Consider the following 20,040-nt stretch of genomic DNA (forward strand, 5'->3'; position numbering starts at 1 on the left):
GAGACACTGCGTTGTGGTGTGTGTGAATTGAATATTGATATGTTATTTTTTGTGGTTTATATGCACCAATAAATGTTTTTAAGCGAGAAACTGTGCATGTCTTTAATGGAAAAAAAGTTGATTTAGGGAGATCAAGGTTAACAATCGAAAAATTCAAATTAATCGAATCACACGAATTGTTCGAGTTTTCGGGCAAAACCCTCCAGAAAAAAACTCAAACATCACAAAGGCTATTAACGTCTTCAAATAGTTCAAAGGAACCTCTGCCATTAACCTTGAGGCATTTTAGATGGTGTATTTTCAGATTCGAGCTATTTCCAGTTTCGGTGTTAATAAATCCGAGGCCTATGTGCCCTTCTCATAAATCTGGGCCTGACTGCTGAAACACCCCTTCCTAATTAACTGCAATTCTGTATATTTTTGTGCAGGGTTAAGTAACTATCACAAAAATTTAATATAAGCTTCATCATACTGAAATAAGAAACTTTCTAAATACAATTAACAATTCTGTATCGTTTCTGAAATAATCAAGTTGATCTTCACTACTCCTCAGCATCTGTTTCTCTTCATTCTGCCTTCATGCAGGAGTTGGGTGTCAGATAATTATTGACATTTAGATCCAATATATCTAATACGGGAGCATCTTTTGCCTAGAAGATGTATTAGAACTCACTCTATTAAAATCACCAGGCATCATGTCTCTCTACATGCAGAATTTGTGCAAAAGGCAGTTATTTTGTTAGATGTTGTTTCTACTGGAATCAGTTATTTTTATGAGCTCTAATACATCTGCTAGGAAAGGAAGCCCCCCTATACGATATATTGGATCTAACTGTCAATGACTATCTGACACCCAACTGCTGCATGAAAACAGAATGAAGAGAAACAGATGCTGAGAGAGGAATAGTGAACATAAACTTGATTTGGGCTTTCCTTATATCATCAAAGTTGTACATTGCCACATGTTTTGCATGTGAACTTCAGCAGCCCACCAGGAAAAAGGACTGTAATGAACTGATCCATTGATATTTTGTATAGCGAAAATACAAAACTTGGTGTAAATCTATGATAACATTTTTATCCAGATTTTGTTAAACGCTTTAAGTATTGAAGGAATATGAATTTCATGGTGTAAAACCTGCAATTTCAGCACAGTTGTGTTACAGTCAGCATGTAGCTTTATCTTAAACCTATAATGTAGGAAATTTTGAACAACCACACTTTAAAAGATGCATCACATAGAAAACATGATAACAGGAAGAAAATGCCAAGTGCGAAATTAGCCTAAAGCGCATAGCTCACAGGGTGTGTTCCCCACCACTGGTTTTTAGTTTAGAGGTGCCACACCCAGCCAAAAAGCCTGTTTTAATGGAAACTGCTTTGTCGGATGGAAAACACGGACAGAGAATACATCCCATGTGCCACTAGCCTAAAGCTCGATTTTAGTGAAAATGGCAGCCCTATTTAAAGCTGTGTCCCCCCATTTTTTCTTCAACTTCTGTTGGTGCATCGTATAGTAAAACATTTGTTTATAATGGTCATTTTTATTTTTTCAAATAAAACAGCTTTTGCTTTAGTGTTATTTTCCCTTCCACTCCAGGGAGGCAGGGATTTTATTTTGAGCACACGATTTAACATTTGTTTTTGTTTTGTAAACAAGCTACCCGTTCTGTCGTTAATAAGCTAATTACAATTATTCTGTCTAGCTGTGTACTCTTGCTCTGTCGCCAATGGGGGATGTGAACACGACTGCGTGCAGGTTACAGTGGCGCACTACCAATGTCGTTGCCGGCACAATTATCAGCTGAAAGAAGATGGCAAGCACTGTGAATGTAAGTAAAAGCCATGTGCTGCTACATGCCAGGAAAATTGCTCTCGGCACAATATTGTTTAACACCAGCACAATGTGATCCTTTAATAGGTTATGCAGCAATTTGGAGAAGGCAAAAACAAATCCCTGTGCTGGAAAAAAAAAAATTCTAAAAAAGCTTTTATATAAGAAAATTAGTTGAAGTGATCCCTAGTAATACATGTCTATAATTTTTAACTTTTTCCATGCTGCGTGCCGTCGATGTGCTGCTGGTAAACACATAGTGCAGCACAAGTAAAAACAAAACTCCAAACTTTAGAATTCAACACTAGCACAATAGTGATTTTAAGTCAATACCGTAGAGTGTATCTTTTGTTTGCTAACAATAGGGGGCACATTTACTAAGGGTCGAATATCGAGGGTTAATAAACCCTCGAATTCGACCCTCGAAAGTAAAATCCTACGAATTCGAATATCAAATTCGAAGGATTTACCGCAAATCCTACGATCGAACGATAGAAGGAAAAATCGTTAGATCGAACAATGAAATTCTTCGAATCGAACGATTCAAAGGATTTTAATCGATCGATCGAAAGATTTTTCCTTCGATCAACAAAAACCTTCGAAAAGTGATGGGGAAGGTCCCCATAGGCTAACATTGTACCTTGGTAGGATTAAACTGCCGAAGTATGTCATTAAAGTTTTTTTTAAAGAGACAGTACTTCGACTATCGAATGGTCGAATAGTCGAATGATTTTTAGTTTGCATCGTTCGAGTCGAAGTCGTAGTCGAAGGTCGTAGTAGCCTATTTGATGGTCAAAGTACCGAAAAAAGTACTTTGAAATTCGAAGTTTTTTTTACTTCGAATCCTTCACTCGAGCTTAGTAAATGTGCCCCTATAAGTATGTATGTAAGTATAACTTTATTTGTAAAGTGCTGTTAAGAAGCCACAGTGCAGTACAATGCATAAAAGTACAATATAAATAAAAGTACAGTATATAAAAGTACACACAGGGAAGACAAATCAGACAATAAATACAAAAAATATACACAGTACACAGAGCTCATAGAAGGACACAGAGCTTAAGTGCTATGTGGTAAGAAACACAGTAGGAGGGAGGTCCCTGCCCCATAGAGCTTACAGTCTAAATGGGTCGGTGGCTAAAATACAGACACAAATTGAAGGGGAAATTATCCCCAGCGACGTGACATATATCGGTCGGCAATTAGTTTTGATCATTATAGTAATCTCTACTTTGAAATATTAACATGCTTTTTTTAGTAAGATAGCCCCAGTGTTTCTCAAACTGTGAGGCTCGCAAAATTGTTGAGAACTGCTTCTTTAAGTTTTTACAGCTTTACCTGTAAAAATGTCAATCTTCTAGCTCAACCATTCATCCATTTTTGCTTGTATAAGTTAATTTCTCTTAAGGTTAACCACTTTTAATAAGCAAATATGGGAAATTCAGTTGTCGAGAAATGATGGCAGCGCTACTTGGATTGGTAAGAGTTGCTGCAAGTTGAAATGGTCATTAATAATTAAGGCAATTGGTAAACTGTGCTGCACAACTACCCTAACGTCATTTACCATTCTTCATTGATGTCATCTAATTACACAGTGACCAACCCGTGTTCATCCAGAAATGGGGGCTGCATGCACCAGTGCAACAATAACGGGGGACTTGTCAGGTGTTCATGTCACCCAGGATATAAACTATCAGCGGATGGCAAGTCGTGTGAAGGTACAGTACACATTCTTAACTGCAGCCATTATTTGCTTAAACATAACCATCTGGCTTGAACATTACTGGAGAGATTAGTGCTGCAAGACCCCTTCATGCTTTTTAATCAATGGCTATAAAATGTCTGCCAGGCCCAATAAGTGTTTTAAGCCTTGTTAAGTCTACTCATAATGGCCTGGCTGTCAGCTTGTGTCTGCTGTGACTAATTTCTATGAGCACAATATACAGCCACAGACTCACAATGTTTGGAACAGGAAGCTTGGCAGGAGAAGGATTACATTTTCCTCTGTACTCAATGGATTTCAACATAAATTAGGGCTCAGTTAATTTCAGAGGCTGAGTACAGAACAGGATAATGGGTTTCCCAATACTTTCTGAGAAATTATTATAGGTATTAGTAATAGTGTTATTATATATATGTGTTTTAAAGGGGAAGTTTACCATACAATAATGTTTCCGCATGATGTAGAAAATGTGTTACCTGAAAACGATTTACACTTTTTAAATACATAAAAACAAATTTCTGAAAACACTGACCCTAGCATCAAATAGCTTATACTCCGGAGAGACAGGCACAACAGAATTAAATTTATTTTAAATTTGTTTAGATAATTGTCATCTGCATTATACTAAAGGTTAAAGGAGAACTTTCCTGTTAAGCTCTGTCAACAAACAGCATCTTACATATCATTACGACTGTTATGAATATACCTTTAATGTCTTTTGCAAACCATGTTTGAATAAGATTCACTCTCAGGATAAAGCTGTCCATTACGCCAGTGATGTTCCTGTGGCAAAATTGCCAGTTTACCTTTTTTTTTTTAGAGGTATCTCAACTTTCTTTTTATCTGACCATTGGGCCTCCCATGTAACCAGTTATATACTGTGTGATCTAGCCAAGCACACAGATACTTTATTTATAATCCGTATCCACATGCCAAGAAGGGAAGTCAGCAGATAAAATGTTCAATTTGGACAGATCATTTTTCCATGCAAAAACCCATATTTAAAATTTGGGGTTTTTTTTAGATGTAAATGTGTAGGAGAGTGCAACCTTAAGAGATAAATTAGTAGGATGAATATATAAAGGGTGTTTCCCAAGACTGATAATTAAACCGTATAGTTCATACAGCTGAAATGCATTGGGTAATGTTTTTACGCAGTCAATAATAAAACCCATATTTTCCCCCCAAAGCTGCCAGGGGAATAGCATGTTTATAGAACAGCGCAGGACTAAGATATTTGGCTCTAAGCATGAGCAATTATTATAGTAATAAACTTGTTTATCAGTCAGTTCCCCTATTTTAACTTCATCCAGCTTTTAGGTGATATTGTTAACTGGTATTTCAGGTTAAAAGACACAAAATAATGAAGTTTAATCAAACTTTTGCTAAAATGATTAGTATCTAGATTTTTGCTGATTTGGTTAGGCAGTGGAATCATGTACCTATGGCTTCCAAAAACAGTTGGAGTTGGAAAAAGAGTTTGTTGATGGAACATGTTTCACTTGAAAAATGCTTTATTTTAGCAGTAATTGTTTCTCTGCTTCAGTGCCCTCCTTTCACATTTAATAATCTCTCTATTATGTCCTACCACTTGTTTTTTTAAAGACATTAATGAGTGTTTGACTGGCTTGGCCATGTGTGCACACAGCTGTCTCAACACTCGAGGCTCCTTCCATTGCGGCTGCAGTCCTGGCTATGAATTGGGAGCTGATGGAAAACAATGTTACAGTAAGTACCCTGAATATGGAAACCACAGGTGACCAGGAAGACTTTTGGAGTTAATTAATGTTTAAAGTTTATGCAATTCTGACCATTCTAGAATATTTAGAATTTTTATCAAACCAGTATATATTTTGTTTAGCCTAATTGACTTTTTAATTGGATTTCTGCGGCACACTATACTACACACTTCAGACATGACTTCAGCTACTATAATTCCTTTGTTTTGAAAATCACAAAAATAATAGGGAAAACTTTTAAATAATTTGCACTACATAGAGTACATTGTTTTCTCTAAAGAGGAGTTTCTTTAATGATCTGCTAAAAACACAGGCCAACTTTCACTACCTTCTCCCAACCAGCAACCCGTTTTCAATTTTTATTATACCCTGAAGCTGCAAAAAGTTTGAATCCGAAAATCCTCCATCTCAAATCTGCCGATTTAAGTCAATGGCAGATGTCCATATCCCAATTTGAAGATATCATAGTTTGTGCGGGGTTTATCATCCCACTCTGAAAAACAAGTTTCTTTAATATTACTCTAAGCAAATGGTTCATTACGGGTATTGGTTTCCTTATCAGAAACCTGATGTCAGAAACCTCCAAATTAGGGAAGGCCATTTGTTTTTCTGCAATACATTGTAATAAAACAGTACCTTGTAGTTAATGGCAATTAAAATGCACAAACCCATACTGGTAGAATTGCAACTCTTTTGGGTTTTATCAATCATTATGTGTTTGTATTAGCCTTTTAGTAGTTCTAAGCATTCCAGATTATAGAGCCCATCCCTGTATTATAAATGACTGTGAAAACATTACAATAGCAGCGTTAGCTTGTTATTCAGGCAATTGTATTTGGCTCATCCCTAGTTTAATCTTGCACTGTTATCAAGGAATTGAACCATAAATACTAGCCACAGTACATGTGTTTTTTGCACTTTGCCCATTTAGTAACATTGCCCAGAAATCAAGCCTTTAAGCCTGTAAATTCTGCTAAATGCCACCTATCACCTTTTTCTTCCTGACACAAAAGCTTCTTATTCTGTAGCTATGGTAACCAGAAACCCAGAATATTTATGCATGAATCTAACATGTATATATTCCGAGAACCAGTAACTAGTAATATTGGTAAAGTCAATAATATATCAATAATGTTGTGAATGTTTGAAAGATCGCTATAAATGATGAAGTGTGTAAAATATATGCTTTTTGGATCTCAAAGGTTGTTATGGTGAACGAAAATTACATCAGATACTCTCTTGGTTTGTGCTTATACGTGGAGCCTAGATATGATCATTTTCCTTATAAGAATTTGCCAAGATAAATTAACATTCCATCAAGAGCATCCAGCTGTAAACCATAAATAATGTGTTATGTCTAAAAATGTAAAATTCTGTGGACCATAAATGAGATCTGATTAGCTGTTGACAATAGTTGAAAGGTAGCGTAAGAATAAAAGAATCAGTGGCAGCTAAGAACTTGGAACAGAGTCTTGGGACAAAGGGGAATTCAGGATAAGAGGGTAAGGAACAGGGTACTATACAGCAATCTATGAAAAGATCTCCATAAGGTGCCTATAAATCATGCACCCTACAGTCAACATTGGATGAATGGAAATGTAAGCAGCCTATATGCTTTGGCATGGTCAGAATTGTGGCATGTGTATTGCAGATGTTTTGCAAACCTTTACATTTGAATTATGTAGTGTGTATGTATGTAAACCATAGGTAAATACAATGTATGTAAACCATAGGTAAAATACAATTGAATATGTGCCTTTGATACATTAGAGATTGTATTTACTGTTCTTGAATGCAATGTTTTTTAGCTCTTATTTTATTAACATTTATTGTACTCATCTGTTCACTGGACTGTTGGTGACTAGCTACTCTAATCAACTATTCATCTTCTAAACAAGTCTATTTGTAGGACATGAAGGTGGCCACAGGTCAAATCCTAAAATCCCAACCAAACTGTCTAATCATTGGCCCCAAATATTTCTCTGATCATCACTCCGTACAGTCATTGTGCAACCTGTAACTCCTTACATTTTTGCATACCAAAGACCAGCTAGTGGAATATGTCCATCTGCCCGGCCAATCTGCCTGATCAGTAATGGCATGAACACTTATTAAACAAAATAATGTCGCAGAATACTTTTCTGCACTGGAAACCTTTATTAATTTCAAACAAACCACATTTTTATGCATAGGTAGTTCAGAAAGTGCAAATAATGATCATTGGTAGAAAACAGACAAAGGATACATTCTATTTTCCTATTTCAGGGATTGAGATGGAGATTATAAATAGCTGTGAGATCAACAATGGAGGATGTTCTCATCAGTGCAAACACATCAACGCTGGTCCTCTTTGCCTCTGCCCCCAAGGGTATGAGTTGGATTTGGATGGAAAAACTTGTATAGGTAAATAATGTCATTCATTATTTTTTTTTACTAGACTGCAACTCTAGCTTGTTTCATGCACACTGTATACATTTAATCTAGAACACGTGACTAAGTACTTGTTGCATGTACATTTTAAAGCTGAAAAATGAGGGCCTCAGGTGTTGACTAAACTGTTGAATAGCATATGGACACTGCACTGTACTGGTGAGTGTCTTCCTTTTGGAATCCATTCCCATTGCTATTGAGTAATGTGGCATTGTATAACTCATATAGATGAAGGAGCATTCCTAGCATTACCTATCATATGTTTCCTCATGTTTCCATCTCTTGGAGTTGACATAAATACAGCTCACCCTTATGTTCTCTAAATGGATGAATGTAACGCACAAGAGCTCAATGATAAATTAGGCCTCAGAAAAGAAAACACCTTTCCTAATCCCATAAAAAGGCAGCTGGACCATTTTTTTCAATCAGCATTATCCTAATAGTATTAATATTAATTATTTAAAATGTGGGACACATAATTACAAAAAAATGTCAAACTGTTGACAATCCCTGGGGATGAAATGAAGAGGTAGAAGTAAACGGAGGATAGTGAAATCAATGATAGGTGGTGGCTCCTTATCCAGAGAACCGAGACTTGATACTTCACTTTTGTTATTATTCACATTAGTTCATATTTTCTGACAAGCTAAAAAGGCAGTTTCTTGAAACTATTTAATCTACAGTATATGCCAGTGCAGTTGGTTCGATCAGAGAATCCTAAAACATAACAACTCACAAGCTTATTTTTAAAAGCCCTTTTGCATCTTAAAGGAGAACAATATGAATAAAACTTACCAGCCCTGGAGAGGGCTACCTACCCCCTTCTGAACCAGAACATTGCACCCCCTCTATAGTCTTCTCTTTTTTGTTACTATGCAGAAAAAGCAGAGTAGTGCAGTGCCGATACTGAACATTTGCAGTTAAAGCTGACCCATACCTGTCTTCAACTGCACATGGTCCACATCTGGGATACAGCTATTTAGGTTGAATCATAAGTGCAGTGCAGTTAAATTAAACAGTGGTTATTCACTCTTGTATGTACATCTTCACACACACCATGTATTCATATTTTTTCTGTAATTCAGCTGGAATTGCTATGCTATTACTGACACTGGCGATATATTTCAATGAGAAATGAGTATGAGAAGACATGGAATGTGTACTGTTATTAGTTGTGATACTGGCTTGATGAGTGACTTATCTTTCCCTGATCTCCCAGACACAGATGAGTGCACAAATGGGGCATCATGCTGTCAGCAAGAGTGTTCTAATAACCCTGGGGGTTATGAGTGTCTGTGCTACCCAGGCTATAGAGTCAACCCAGATGGATGCGGCTGTGATGGTAAGTTTATTACAGAGTGTTATTAATAAGAGAGATTTGTAATGTGCTGTATATGAAACAGAATTCCATTAATACTATTCTATGCAATGAGTAGACCCATACAACAAGACTCTGGGTCCATATAACAATTATTCATATAGTTCCATAGTTAAATCGGGTTGAAAAAAGACAAAGTCCATCAAGTTTAACCCCTCCAAATGAAAACCCAGCATCCATACACACACCCCTCCCTACTTTCACATAAATTCTATATACCCACATCTATACTAACTATAGAGTTTAGTATCACAATAGCCTTTGATATTCTGTCTGTCCAAAAAATCATCCAAGCCATTCTTAAAGGCATTAACTGAATCAGCATCACAACATCACCCGGCAGTGCATTCCACAACCTCACTGTCCTGAGTCTGAAGAACCCCCTACGTTGCATCAAATGAAAGTTCTTTTCTTCTAGTCTGAAGTGGTGGCCTCTGGTACGGTGATCCACTTTATGGGTAAAAAGGTCCCCTGCTATTTGTCTATAATGTCCTCTAATGTACTTGTAAAGTGTAAGTACACACATAGGTTAAAGAAATCTGATTGTTCTCCATTTACTCAAGGTGCACTAACGTCATCTAACAAGTTTGTATGCAATTTATGCCTGTGTAACAACGTTTTGTTTTGTAGAGCTACGGTATGTATATCATTATGTACAGGCAGCACTGAGCAATCTTATAATACAGCAATATTTCCAACAGGGGGTCAAACATTGCAATGGATAATACAAAATACACACTAACCAAATAAATATACACAGTAACAATGATTAAAGGACAAGGGAAGAAGGAGGTCCTTACCCTGTAGAGCTTACATCTTAATATGTGGGTTACTTTCAGGCACAAATAACTAATGTGTTGACAGTAGCTGAACCACTGGGCCCTAAGTGCTAAGACTGAACCAGATAACATGCTAATACTCCAAGAGGTATCAATGGAATTTGAGGAATTCAGAAATTCAGAAATGCAATTTCAACAAGAGACTAGGGGGCCTGTTTATTAAACCTTGATTTTTTCTGGTCAAGTTTTAAAGGGAAAACTCAAATTTTTAGGGGGAAAGAAAGCCTCGAATTTTTAAAGATTTATTATACCCCAAAGCTGCTAAAAATCGGAATCTGAAAAAAACTCCAGCTAAAACCTGTCAAGGTCATGTAGAAGTCAATGGCAGATATCCCTTTTACAATTTAAAGAGGTTGTGATTGGCATTGGTTTCGTAAGATAATCCAAAGACTTTTGTGATTTTCAAACGACAACTCGAAAAAAATCAAGCGATTCAGGCATCAAATCTGAAAGAGTTGTACAATACGAATTTCCGTCCGATTTTGTCAAGACTTTTTCCGCACCGACTTTTTCAAGTTGATTTTTTGATAAATGAATTGAATTCATGGATGGGAGTTAGGTCTGAGTTTAAGTAAATAACCCACTAAAGGTTTAGTTATCCTTTTTTAACAGGGTGCCATGATAAAAATTTGAACAAGGAGCAGGTTCTTCAAGCAAGGGAGCTTGAAAAAAAAAGTGAGAGAGCCAGTAGAGGGAGTATTTCAAATAAACCAACTTTACAATGAAGTCTATACAGCAATTTAATCCTACTTTCAATAATGAATATCTATGACAGTGAATTTAAACAGCTTGTTTCCACTCACTAGCTTCATCCTGTGTTTCACTCAAACTATGGGCCAGATTCAAATCAATGGGAAAATGGTAAGAGGGAAAGTAATTAAAAGTCGCAAGAGTTTTTTAAAATGGCGCCTTTGCGAAATTTTTAGCACTGCTTGCAATGTAAAATCAGTCGCTGGCAAATATAACATTGCGCATTTTTGCTAAGCAAAAGTTAACACCTGCTCTGGAGTTTAGTTAAATATTTTGTCTTTAAAAAGACATCACTTTTGCGAAGATTAATTACATACACTGCGAATGTTCACAAAAGGCATTTGTTCGCAAACTTTGCGATGAACTAGTTGAGGTCTTAAAAAGATGCAAACATGGTCGCTGACGTTCATAAGCGTCTTTGCACAGGTTTTTTTCACTAGCGAAACATATTCACCCCTATGGGGCAAATTCAATAAGCGTCGAAGCGCCTAACGCTAGCGTCAATTCGCTAGCGTTGGTCATTTTCGTTACTTCGCAAATTCACTAACGAACGCTGGAGTAAATTTGCTAGTGTTACTTGGCACCCTTACGCCTGGCGAATTTTCGCAAGGGACGTAACTACGCAAATTTACTAACGCGCGCATTGTTCTGAACGCTACCTTTTACACTAGACTTCCTTCGCCACCTCAGACCAGGCGAAGCGCAAAAGAGTAGATAGGGATTGCTTCAAAAAAAGTTCAAATTTTTTCTAAGTCCCAAAAAACGCTGGCGTTTTTTCTATATTATGGGTGATAGGCTGAAAAAGATCGAAAAATTTTTTGGGGCTCCCCTCCTTCCCCCCTACATTTCCTAACTCATGGCAACTTAACTATACAGTGGGCACATGTGTAGGGCAAAAAAAAATAATTATTTGATGTTTTGAAGGTTTCCCAGGCATTTGTAGTGATTGTACGTATTCCTCCATTGAAATTTGAATTTGGCGCCGTATGCAAATTAACCATCGCTAGCGTAACTTCGCTTCGCTTAGCGAATCAACGCTAGCGCAACTTCGCAACCTTACGCTACCCCTGAGCGGATTTTAGTGAATTTGCAGAGCGCTGGCGAAACTACGCCTGGCGAAGTGCAGTGAAGTGCGGCGAAGTTGCGCCTGGCGCAACTACAAATCTTGGTGAATTTGCCCCTATATGTTTTATCATGTGAAGACTTATAGGCAAGATTGAACTGAAGGAGAAAAAGGTTTTCTCCTAATTCAGTTCCAATTTTGTCCCATAGACTTTATTGGAGTTTTCATGTTATAAACAGTGAGACAAGCTGTCCCATTGAATTGCAACTGGCTTTATAAGAAAATCTGGAATTTAATTAGGAGATAAGTCTTTCTCATCAAACTGAAGTTAACCCTATGTAACTAAAGCTGTTTGTAAATCCCATCCCCGTCCATCAAAGACTGTAACCCATAATCCACTACCCAAACCATGTGACATGATAACAGCCTACCTTGAGACAATCTGTATGGAGCCCTAAATCATTTATATTGGGCAACTGTCATTGAGATAAAAATGAATAAATATACCACATTGAAGTGGATGCTGAATAACTTTGTTTCACGAATATGTCTTTATATTTTATGTTATTGAATTCCACTGGGTTGACATATTAAATGTTTTATTAATGCGCTCCCTGCTGCAAACGACTCACTCATGCTGTTCAGTCCCAAATGCCTAGCAGTGGTAATCAGTTGGTTCCATGTGAATGTTGTTAGCCTGGGGAGAAGCGTCATCTAGGGATTTCAATGGTGTAGCAAACTGATTACAGCATGAGTCAGTGATTTGGAATGCTCTGCGGTTAAACATCCTGATTACATTTAAGGGATTGTGCTAATTAACCAATTGATGTCTCTAAAATGATAGAAATTATTAATATCTAATGGTAGAACAGATTTATTTTACGCATTTATTTAGCATTGTATGGCTATGGGAATACTACATGTTGACTTGAATTAACTAATGAGTTCATAATATGACATTAAAATTATAGATATAGAAACATAATATGGCATGCTGGGAATGATTCTCTTCAGTACCAAATTACATACACCGCTGTCCAAACACAGGTTTCATGATATACTGCCAATTTTTATCTTCAGGTGGTAGTGTCCAGTTAAGGTCCTGCCAAATGAGCTCAAGTTAAGGGGTGTATATCAGCAACCTGCTTTTAATGCTTGCCCAACGCACTTTAAAATCACCGCTCTAGAAATATTTCTGGCACATTTACAACCAAGTGCATGACCACGGGAAATGGGAGAAATCACAGTGCAGTTGTAGCTGAATTGTACATGGCATTCAGCTAGACATGTCATGCACTCTACATATACAGGCGTTTGTGTTCTGCTTGATGGATGCAATGTTTTGTCAAAAAGCGCAATTAACAAGTTTTGTGTATTCTTCAGAAATTCATAAAGGCACTCAAGAAATTCCTTGTATTTATAAGGAATATATGAATTAATAAGATAAAAGAGCGGTATGACGTTTGAAGCATTTGGGACAATAACATCATGCAATTTTCCAACAGATGTGGATGAGTGCTCCTTAAACAATGGAGGTTGTGAACAACTGTGTGAAAACCTGATTGGTTCCTTCCAGTGTAGCTGTCCACCTGGGTATAGACTGGATGGAGACAGTAAAAGCTGTACTAGTAAGTTCCTTAGCTATTGCATTAGCTATTTGTGTATATCTGTTGTATGATGTGTACCACTAGGGACATTTTTGTAAAATATTTATTATACAGACAAGTCAGTAAGTTCTAAATCAATTGGTAAAAAGGTAAAAGGTGATGGATCCTCAAAGAACAAACGACATGATCTGGTAAATAATAAGACACAAGTGAGAAGAAGTGGGGTGCAGTGTGTTGAAGATTTTCGTAAAGAATTTTATAAAGCATTTATTACTTGATGGGAACCAGGGAATACATTTGAATAATGGAGGAGCCAATTAGTTTTATAAAGGACTAGAAGGATTTTGGCAGCAGCAGAAGAGGCAATGAACAGGACGAAGGTGGGAGGCTGAATAGCCAATTAATATACGTGGCAGTGTACTAAGTGAGATAAGTTGTGTGCAGGTAATAGTAGTATTATCAGAAAGCAAGGTTAGAGTCATTTAATGTGATTAGAGAATGAGAGAGAATAGTAAAATAGTATTTGATGCAGGATTGTGAATCAGCTGTGTATATAAGTATAAGTATAATAAAGGTAAGAAATGGGCTCAGTTTTAGCTCAGTTTGATCTTGTTAGATTGCTGAAACCTGGTCACTGAGGAAATAAGTGCCAGGAGATGAAGACTGGATTTACAGATATCTTTAGGCAGAGGACCTCAATGGATCTTGACCTGGTGACCAGTAAACCACAGCAGATCAGCTCACCCCTCTGGGTACTTGCTATCATTCATAAGCAAAGACAAATGTCTGTAGAATTACTTTAGAGGCTTGTCTTTCTGAAATGTGATCCTTACATTTATTTGTCATTTCAGTAAATATGCTTATGTGTTTTTTTGTCTCCACAGCCATAACTAACCAAGCTGAAGCATTACCTGGTCAACGCCCCATTGTTCGCTCTCTTCCACAAGTCACTTTACTGAGAGATGAATTTGCTCAGTTTTTTGATGAGGACTATGATGATGAGGAAGCAGAAGCCAGAGGAGAGCATACCCTCTCTGAATCATTTGGTAACAATATCTCCCTTTTTTATCTTAACATTGCTGGTTTTCAGAAAAAAAGGCATAATGATGGGGGACCAGTTTAAAAAAGTGAAAGAGGTTATTCATCTTGCAAGAAATGTTTCAGAATTGTAGCAGCAGCAAAACTATTTGACCTCAAGCTGGAATTAAGCCCAGGTTTCCCTGTGTAAAATTCTTATGAGTTATCCATTAAGTCACACCTTTTGTAATAAAAGATCCATTATACTGATTTTTTTTAAACAGTGTATATTATATTCAAGCCGGGTAACTTGAGCTGCTGCTGTTAAAAGTATATTCAATCCTGTTAATTTCTAACAATATTCCTTTTGGTGCTTCTAGTTTGTTTTGGGGGCAGCTTTGGCCCTGACTGTGCGCTAACCTGTGATGATTGCAAGAATGGAGGCACATGCAATGATGAGGAAGATGGTTGTGTGTGCCAGGAGGGCTGGACAGGACTTATATGTAACCAAAGTAAGTAGAACAAATCAGGTAGTCTATCAAATGTTCTCATTAAAGTGTACCAATACAGCACTTCACATATTTAAGGTATTCTTCAGAGTAACTGACACTCCACATTGGTCAGTCAGATCTGGTTTAATGCATTTTGTACTGACAGGTATTTAATAATTGAACATTATACTGTGGCTACAGGTGGCATTTTTGATGCTCTTAGAGTGTTTAAGGCACCTGAAGCCAACAATAGAATTGTGCCCATTGGTTTGATGCCATGTATAGGATTTCTGCACATGACTTATGCTATGTTATTTATAGGATTTTTGCACATGACTTATGTTATGGAAACATACTTCCGAACATGTAACACTGCCTTCTATCTCTCTGCATTCTCATTCTTTGACAATTCTGTGTCGGTGTTTCTGAAAATGCAAGGGTTGCTGATCAAGTAACTGGAACACACAGATGAGCAGGGCAGTTAAAGCTTTGCTCTCTTTCATGTAGCCTTTTAACAATGGGAACGCTATCACTCCATTGTGTGTTGGACCCTGGCATGAAAATTGCTATAATCAGCAGACAGGTGCTGTATTTCACTGTAAGTACAATGGTTATGTGATTCACAAGTCTACTCCACTGGCAACAGTGGCGATTTGACTGATCAGACGGGGCCACCTCAAGACTCACTCCAACCATCTCTGGGGACTGTGAGCCATTACATATGCTTCTGTACCAAAGGATAAATCAACCAATTTCATCACAAATTTGAATACAAAGAGGACACCACTGTTAGTGCCATATTTAAACCACACCATTCAATGTTCCAGGTCTATACACAATAGTCCTGAAGTGGGTTGGGTGCCTACAGCAAAGGGCAGTTGTTGGGCAGGTAAAAGTAGTAGAATGTGGGTGCAGTATTGAATGTGGGTTATATAACCTGCAGGTGCTGTGCTTTTCTTAAAACATATCCACCACTTCTCTTTCTTCCTTCTTCCCAGGCCTCTTGCCCTCTACCACACCTGATGTTACCCCCAACGCCAAAAAGACCAGTGTTTTAAAGCAGGTTTGCTATAGAATTCACACGTGTCATGATGCGGCAGCCACACACCCAGTTACATCTGCTTCTCTTTTATTTCCATTTTATGTACAGCATAGGCACATTCCATTGTCCACACATTTCACATGTGGAAAACAGTGTTGGCTTTCCATGATACTGCTGAGATGAAGAGCTCAAAATTTGAAACATAAATTAAACATAAATTAAAACCAGTTTTGGAATTTCCATTATATACTGTAGATATTACAAAGAAGGGTTAACTTCAAAGTAGGTAATGCTATAAATTGTAAAGGTTGTGGTTTTGAAATTTCCCCATATCCCTCCACCTAATTTTAAGATGTGCCAATAGTGGGAAAAAAAAACTTTTGTTAATGAAAAGCAAAACAACAGTGGTATGAATGAAATACCTTTATTGACTGCTATATAGGAATATTACAAAGCAAGCTTACTTAACTCTGGGGTTCCTTCTTTAGGCTATTTTATATTTCCCCCCTCTGATGTACTGTAAAATCAATAAATAAATTCTTATATTTATGTTGGACTTGTATTTATAGTGTACAAATGTAAGCTTTCTTTCATGATGTACAATTTATTGTATTTATTGTGCATCCATCCAGGGTCTCCTGCATTTACAGTGTACACATTCAAGTCCTGTGGTATTCATCAAATACTTAAAGGGATTCTTTCACCCGAAAACATGGTTTTTTTTTTCAAAATGTATCAGCTAATAGTTCTGCTTGAGCAGACATCTGCACTGAAATCCATTTTTCAAAAGTGTAAGCAGATTTTTTTTTATATTTAATTTTGAAATCTGACATAAGGATACACATGCTGTCAGTTTCCCAGGTCCCCTTGGTCATGTGACTTGTGCTCTAATTAACTTTAGTCACTCTTTACCACTGCACCCGCTCCCTCACCTTCCAACAGAACAATAGGAGTATAACAAGATAACAGCTCCCTGGTTAGATATGAGAATAGCACTCAATAGTAAAAATCCAAATCCCATTCCGACAGTTACATTGAGTTGGGGAAACAATAGCTTGTCTGAAAACAGTTCCATCATGAAGTGCTGACTTTCTGAAAGAATACTAGTATAAACATTCTAGCTAGGTATAGGTATTCTAGCTGTTATAGGACCTATAACTGTTTAGCCAAAAGGATGGAAGGATACTGGGAATGCATGATCGGTTGGTTGCCCCAGTTCTAGATTTTGTTTGATTTCCGTTGTTCTCATTTACACTCGTAATCTTAAATAGAAACTGTATTGCTTTAAACATACATATAAAACAAATTTGGGAGGCATTTCAGTCTGTGCTGTGTTTTCCTTAGCTGCACGCACTTTGGTTCATGTTCACTTATTGAATGACTCAGGTTTTGCTTCTCTTCCTGCCAAAATGAGAAGCCGCAATTTGGACTCACTTGTAACTCTACTATTGGCACTTGAATTTCAACAGGGATTGTGAACCATGTCAAAATGGGTAATTTCAGCCAAAGAAAAGAAAAAGTGCAGAGTTCTACATTTATTTGTGGGATATTAAGCACCGATGTATAGCCCATTACACTTATACAAGTGCCTGTAGGGACATGCAACCTATTTGCAAAGATTTCTAGTTTATGAAATGCCCCATTTTTATATGTATCCATATTGTTCTAATTACATGTTTCTTGGAGATCATATTTTATGGTAGATTCTTAGTTGCTCATAAGCCTCTAGCCCACAATAAGCACTTTAAATTGGTTCTACTCAGGTCTACATAACATTCTGTGTTCATTTATAACCAAGTAATTAGTATAATGACAATGTTGTTTACATAAGGGGTGAAACATAATTCTCAAATGCTTCAAAAGGCCAACCACGTTTCCACTGAGACAGTATTAACTAATGCAGCCAAAAGTTTATTCCAGTTGATACGTCTCTCTAGATGGATAAACTGCAAATAAATATAAATAAATAAATAAATATACTTGTAGCTAGAGTTCTGAATGAATCCAGGCTGTTCATCTCTAAAGCTGCTGAGGAGAATCCGTTTATGGAACACTACTTTGGGGGCGCTGGGCAAGTACCTACTAAAACATTTTCTGCCTACCCGATAGTTCAGGCAGCTTCCTCCCCTGCGCTCTCCCTCCCATTCTCGCTTCTCTCCTCCCCTCTTGCACTTCCCCCACCCTCTGTCATTACCTCCCATGCCCTTCCCCTTGGTAACTTTCCTGGTTATTGCACTCTTGCATGACACAATTGTTAGTGCGCACTTCTCAGCGCGTGTCTGCGAGAAGAGTTCCGAGCACGCACACGGACGGGGGTATCCTGCCGGCTGCCTAGGGCGCTCTGTCAGCACAGCCCGGCCCTGAGCCGAACCCCAGAATCCTTTGTGAAAGATTCGGCCAAATTTCTGGCCTGCCTCTACAACTGGACTCTGCTGGACTGGACTCTTTTATACATAATCATATTTATACAACTTCACATTACTTTTTCCTTGGGTTTTGTGTTTTTGAGTATACGCTCTCATCCACAATGACCCCATAAGTCATGAAATCTTTTCCTGAGATGTCTATGGTAGCATCATTTTACCCTTTGTTCCTCATGAAAACCAAGCTGAACATACTTTGTTACTGAAACTCCTAACAAAACATGCTGCAACAAACAACCCTGTCTCATAGTTCTGGTTCATGTAGCCAAGATCTAAAAAAAGGCTATGATCAGCAATTTTCTTATTACCTCTAAGCATGATATTGCATAATTAACTGCACCAATGCCTGCTTTTACTATTTACTTTGCCAATTACCTGTGTGTGAAAGGGAAGAGATGCCAAACCTCCTGTTTTACATGGGAAGGATGACAGGTTGCAAAACAGTTTTGAGTACCTAGTTGGCACAGGCAAAGACATCTGTATAAATATTTATCATTTCGATGCAGGTTGTTCAGGTTTGCTTTGTTTGCATAGAATTAGGGTTGTCATCTGCAAGTTTGTGATGGAATAATATTATGGAGGGATGTGAAATAAAATCAAAGCTGTCTGATTTGATGCCCAGTTGTGTTGCTGGCACTATTTAAACCTTCTGTGCTCTAGAGGTGGCATCTTCGCTATAACGAGATGCTGAATTTTTGAAGAGGGGGCATGCAAAATGCAGGAGTGTACAGTGTTGGTGCAGCTGTGCGCTGCTTTATTTGAGGACTATTTCATCCTCCCCCATGCCTATTTTTACACCCTATAAATATGCCAATGCAGAAACGCGTTAACCGTGTCTGTCTTATACAGCTACATGCATAAAGCAAAACACATTACTTCATTCACCCAATAGTTTCTTATTTATAAGAATACCTTTTCCTTAATATATCAGATTTCTAATAGTGCATAGGGCTTCTATAAAAAGACTGGAACGCACAAGCTGTGATTTGGTCCATTTCCAGTAATAGTGAGCACGCCAAAAGGTTTTTGGTTTGGAGAGCCAGTGTAAACAAACCGCACGCTTTTGGAACAGGGAAGCACGGAAAGAATATTATACTCCAGCACGTAACTTTGAGCCTAATAATGGGAAAATGTGTAAAAAATACATTAATTTCACATTTTGCAATTAAAACTGGATTAGGTTACTAATGAAAGACATAGCAGTCTAGCACCGTAGGGGCTAAAAAAAACAAGCAGGACCATCTTAAGGTCACTGTACGATCACCCAATAGATTTGCCTGTTTATTTCCAAATGGGCTCCATGTCTGTTTACTGGTCAGTATGGTCATTGACTTTACATGCTTTCCAAGAGGATTATCACCTGTTCTTACTGATGTGGCTGAAAGAAAGAGCTTGGCTCCAGCTTGGCTCCAGTACAAGGGCAAGATTTGTATCTCATCCAGCCATGGAGCCAATTACTTATGTTCATGACGTTGTGCAAAAATAGCTCATATCAAACATATCAGTAATTGGCTGCAAAGGGCAGAGTTTGAAATGATAGAATACAATGCAGTAAGGTATGTGGGCTGAATTACTTTTACAATAAAGCTACTTCCAGTCCTGTTTTTGCCATTACATGTCTGACCTCCACTATGTGCAGGAATTGATAATGCAAATGGTATGTCTGCCACCTTCTTGAATTAAGATACAGGGAATGCAAGAAAA

At 37.6% G+C, this 20,040-nt stretch overlaps 1 protein-coding gene across 2 annotated transcripts in view; it reads left to right on the forward strand.

Moving 5' to 3' along the window:
* megf6.L (multiple EGF-like-domains 6 L homeolog) overlaps positions 1-20,040 on the forward strand; it is a 283,490-nt gene that overhangs the window by 217,486 nt on the left and 45,964 nt on the right. For both annotated transcript variants that reach the window (XM_018226155.2, XM_018226156.2), the window contains 8 exons: positions 1,707-1,832; positions 3,430-3,552; positions 5,163-5,285; positions 7,562-7,699; positions 8,946-9,068; positions 13,262-13,384; positions 14,248-14,409; positions 14,761-14,892. In XM_018226155.2, the coding sequence (XP_018081644.1) occupies positions 1,707-1,832; positions 3,430-3,552; positions 5,163-5,285; positions 7,562-7,699; positions 8,946-9,068; positions 13,262-13,384; positions 14,248-14,409; positions 14,761-14,892 (1,050 nt within the window). The remainder of the gene's footprint in view (positions 1-1,706; positions 1,833-3,429; positions 3,553-5,162; positions 5,286-7,561; positions 7,700-8,945; positions 9,069-13,261; positions 13,385-14,247; positions 14,410-14,760; positions 14,893-20,040) is intronic.

Source organism: Xenopus laevis, chromosome 7L (genome assembly GCF_017654675.1).
Source record: "Xenopus laevis strain J_2021 chromosome 7L, Xenopus_laevis_v10.1, whole genome shotgun sequence".
NCBI lineage: Eukaryota > Metazoa > Chordata > Amphibia > Anura > Pipidae > Xenopus > Xenopus laevis.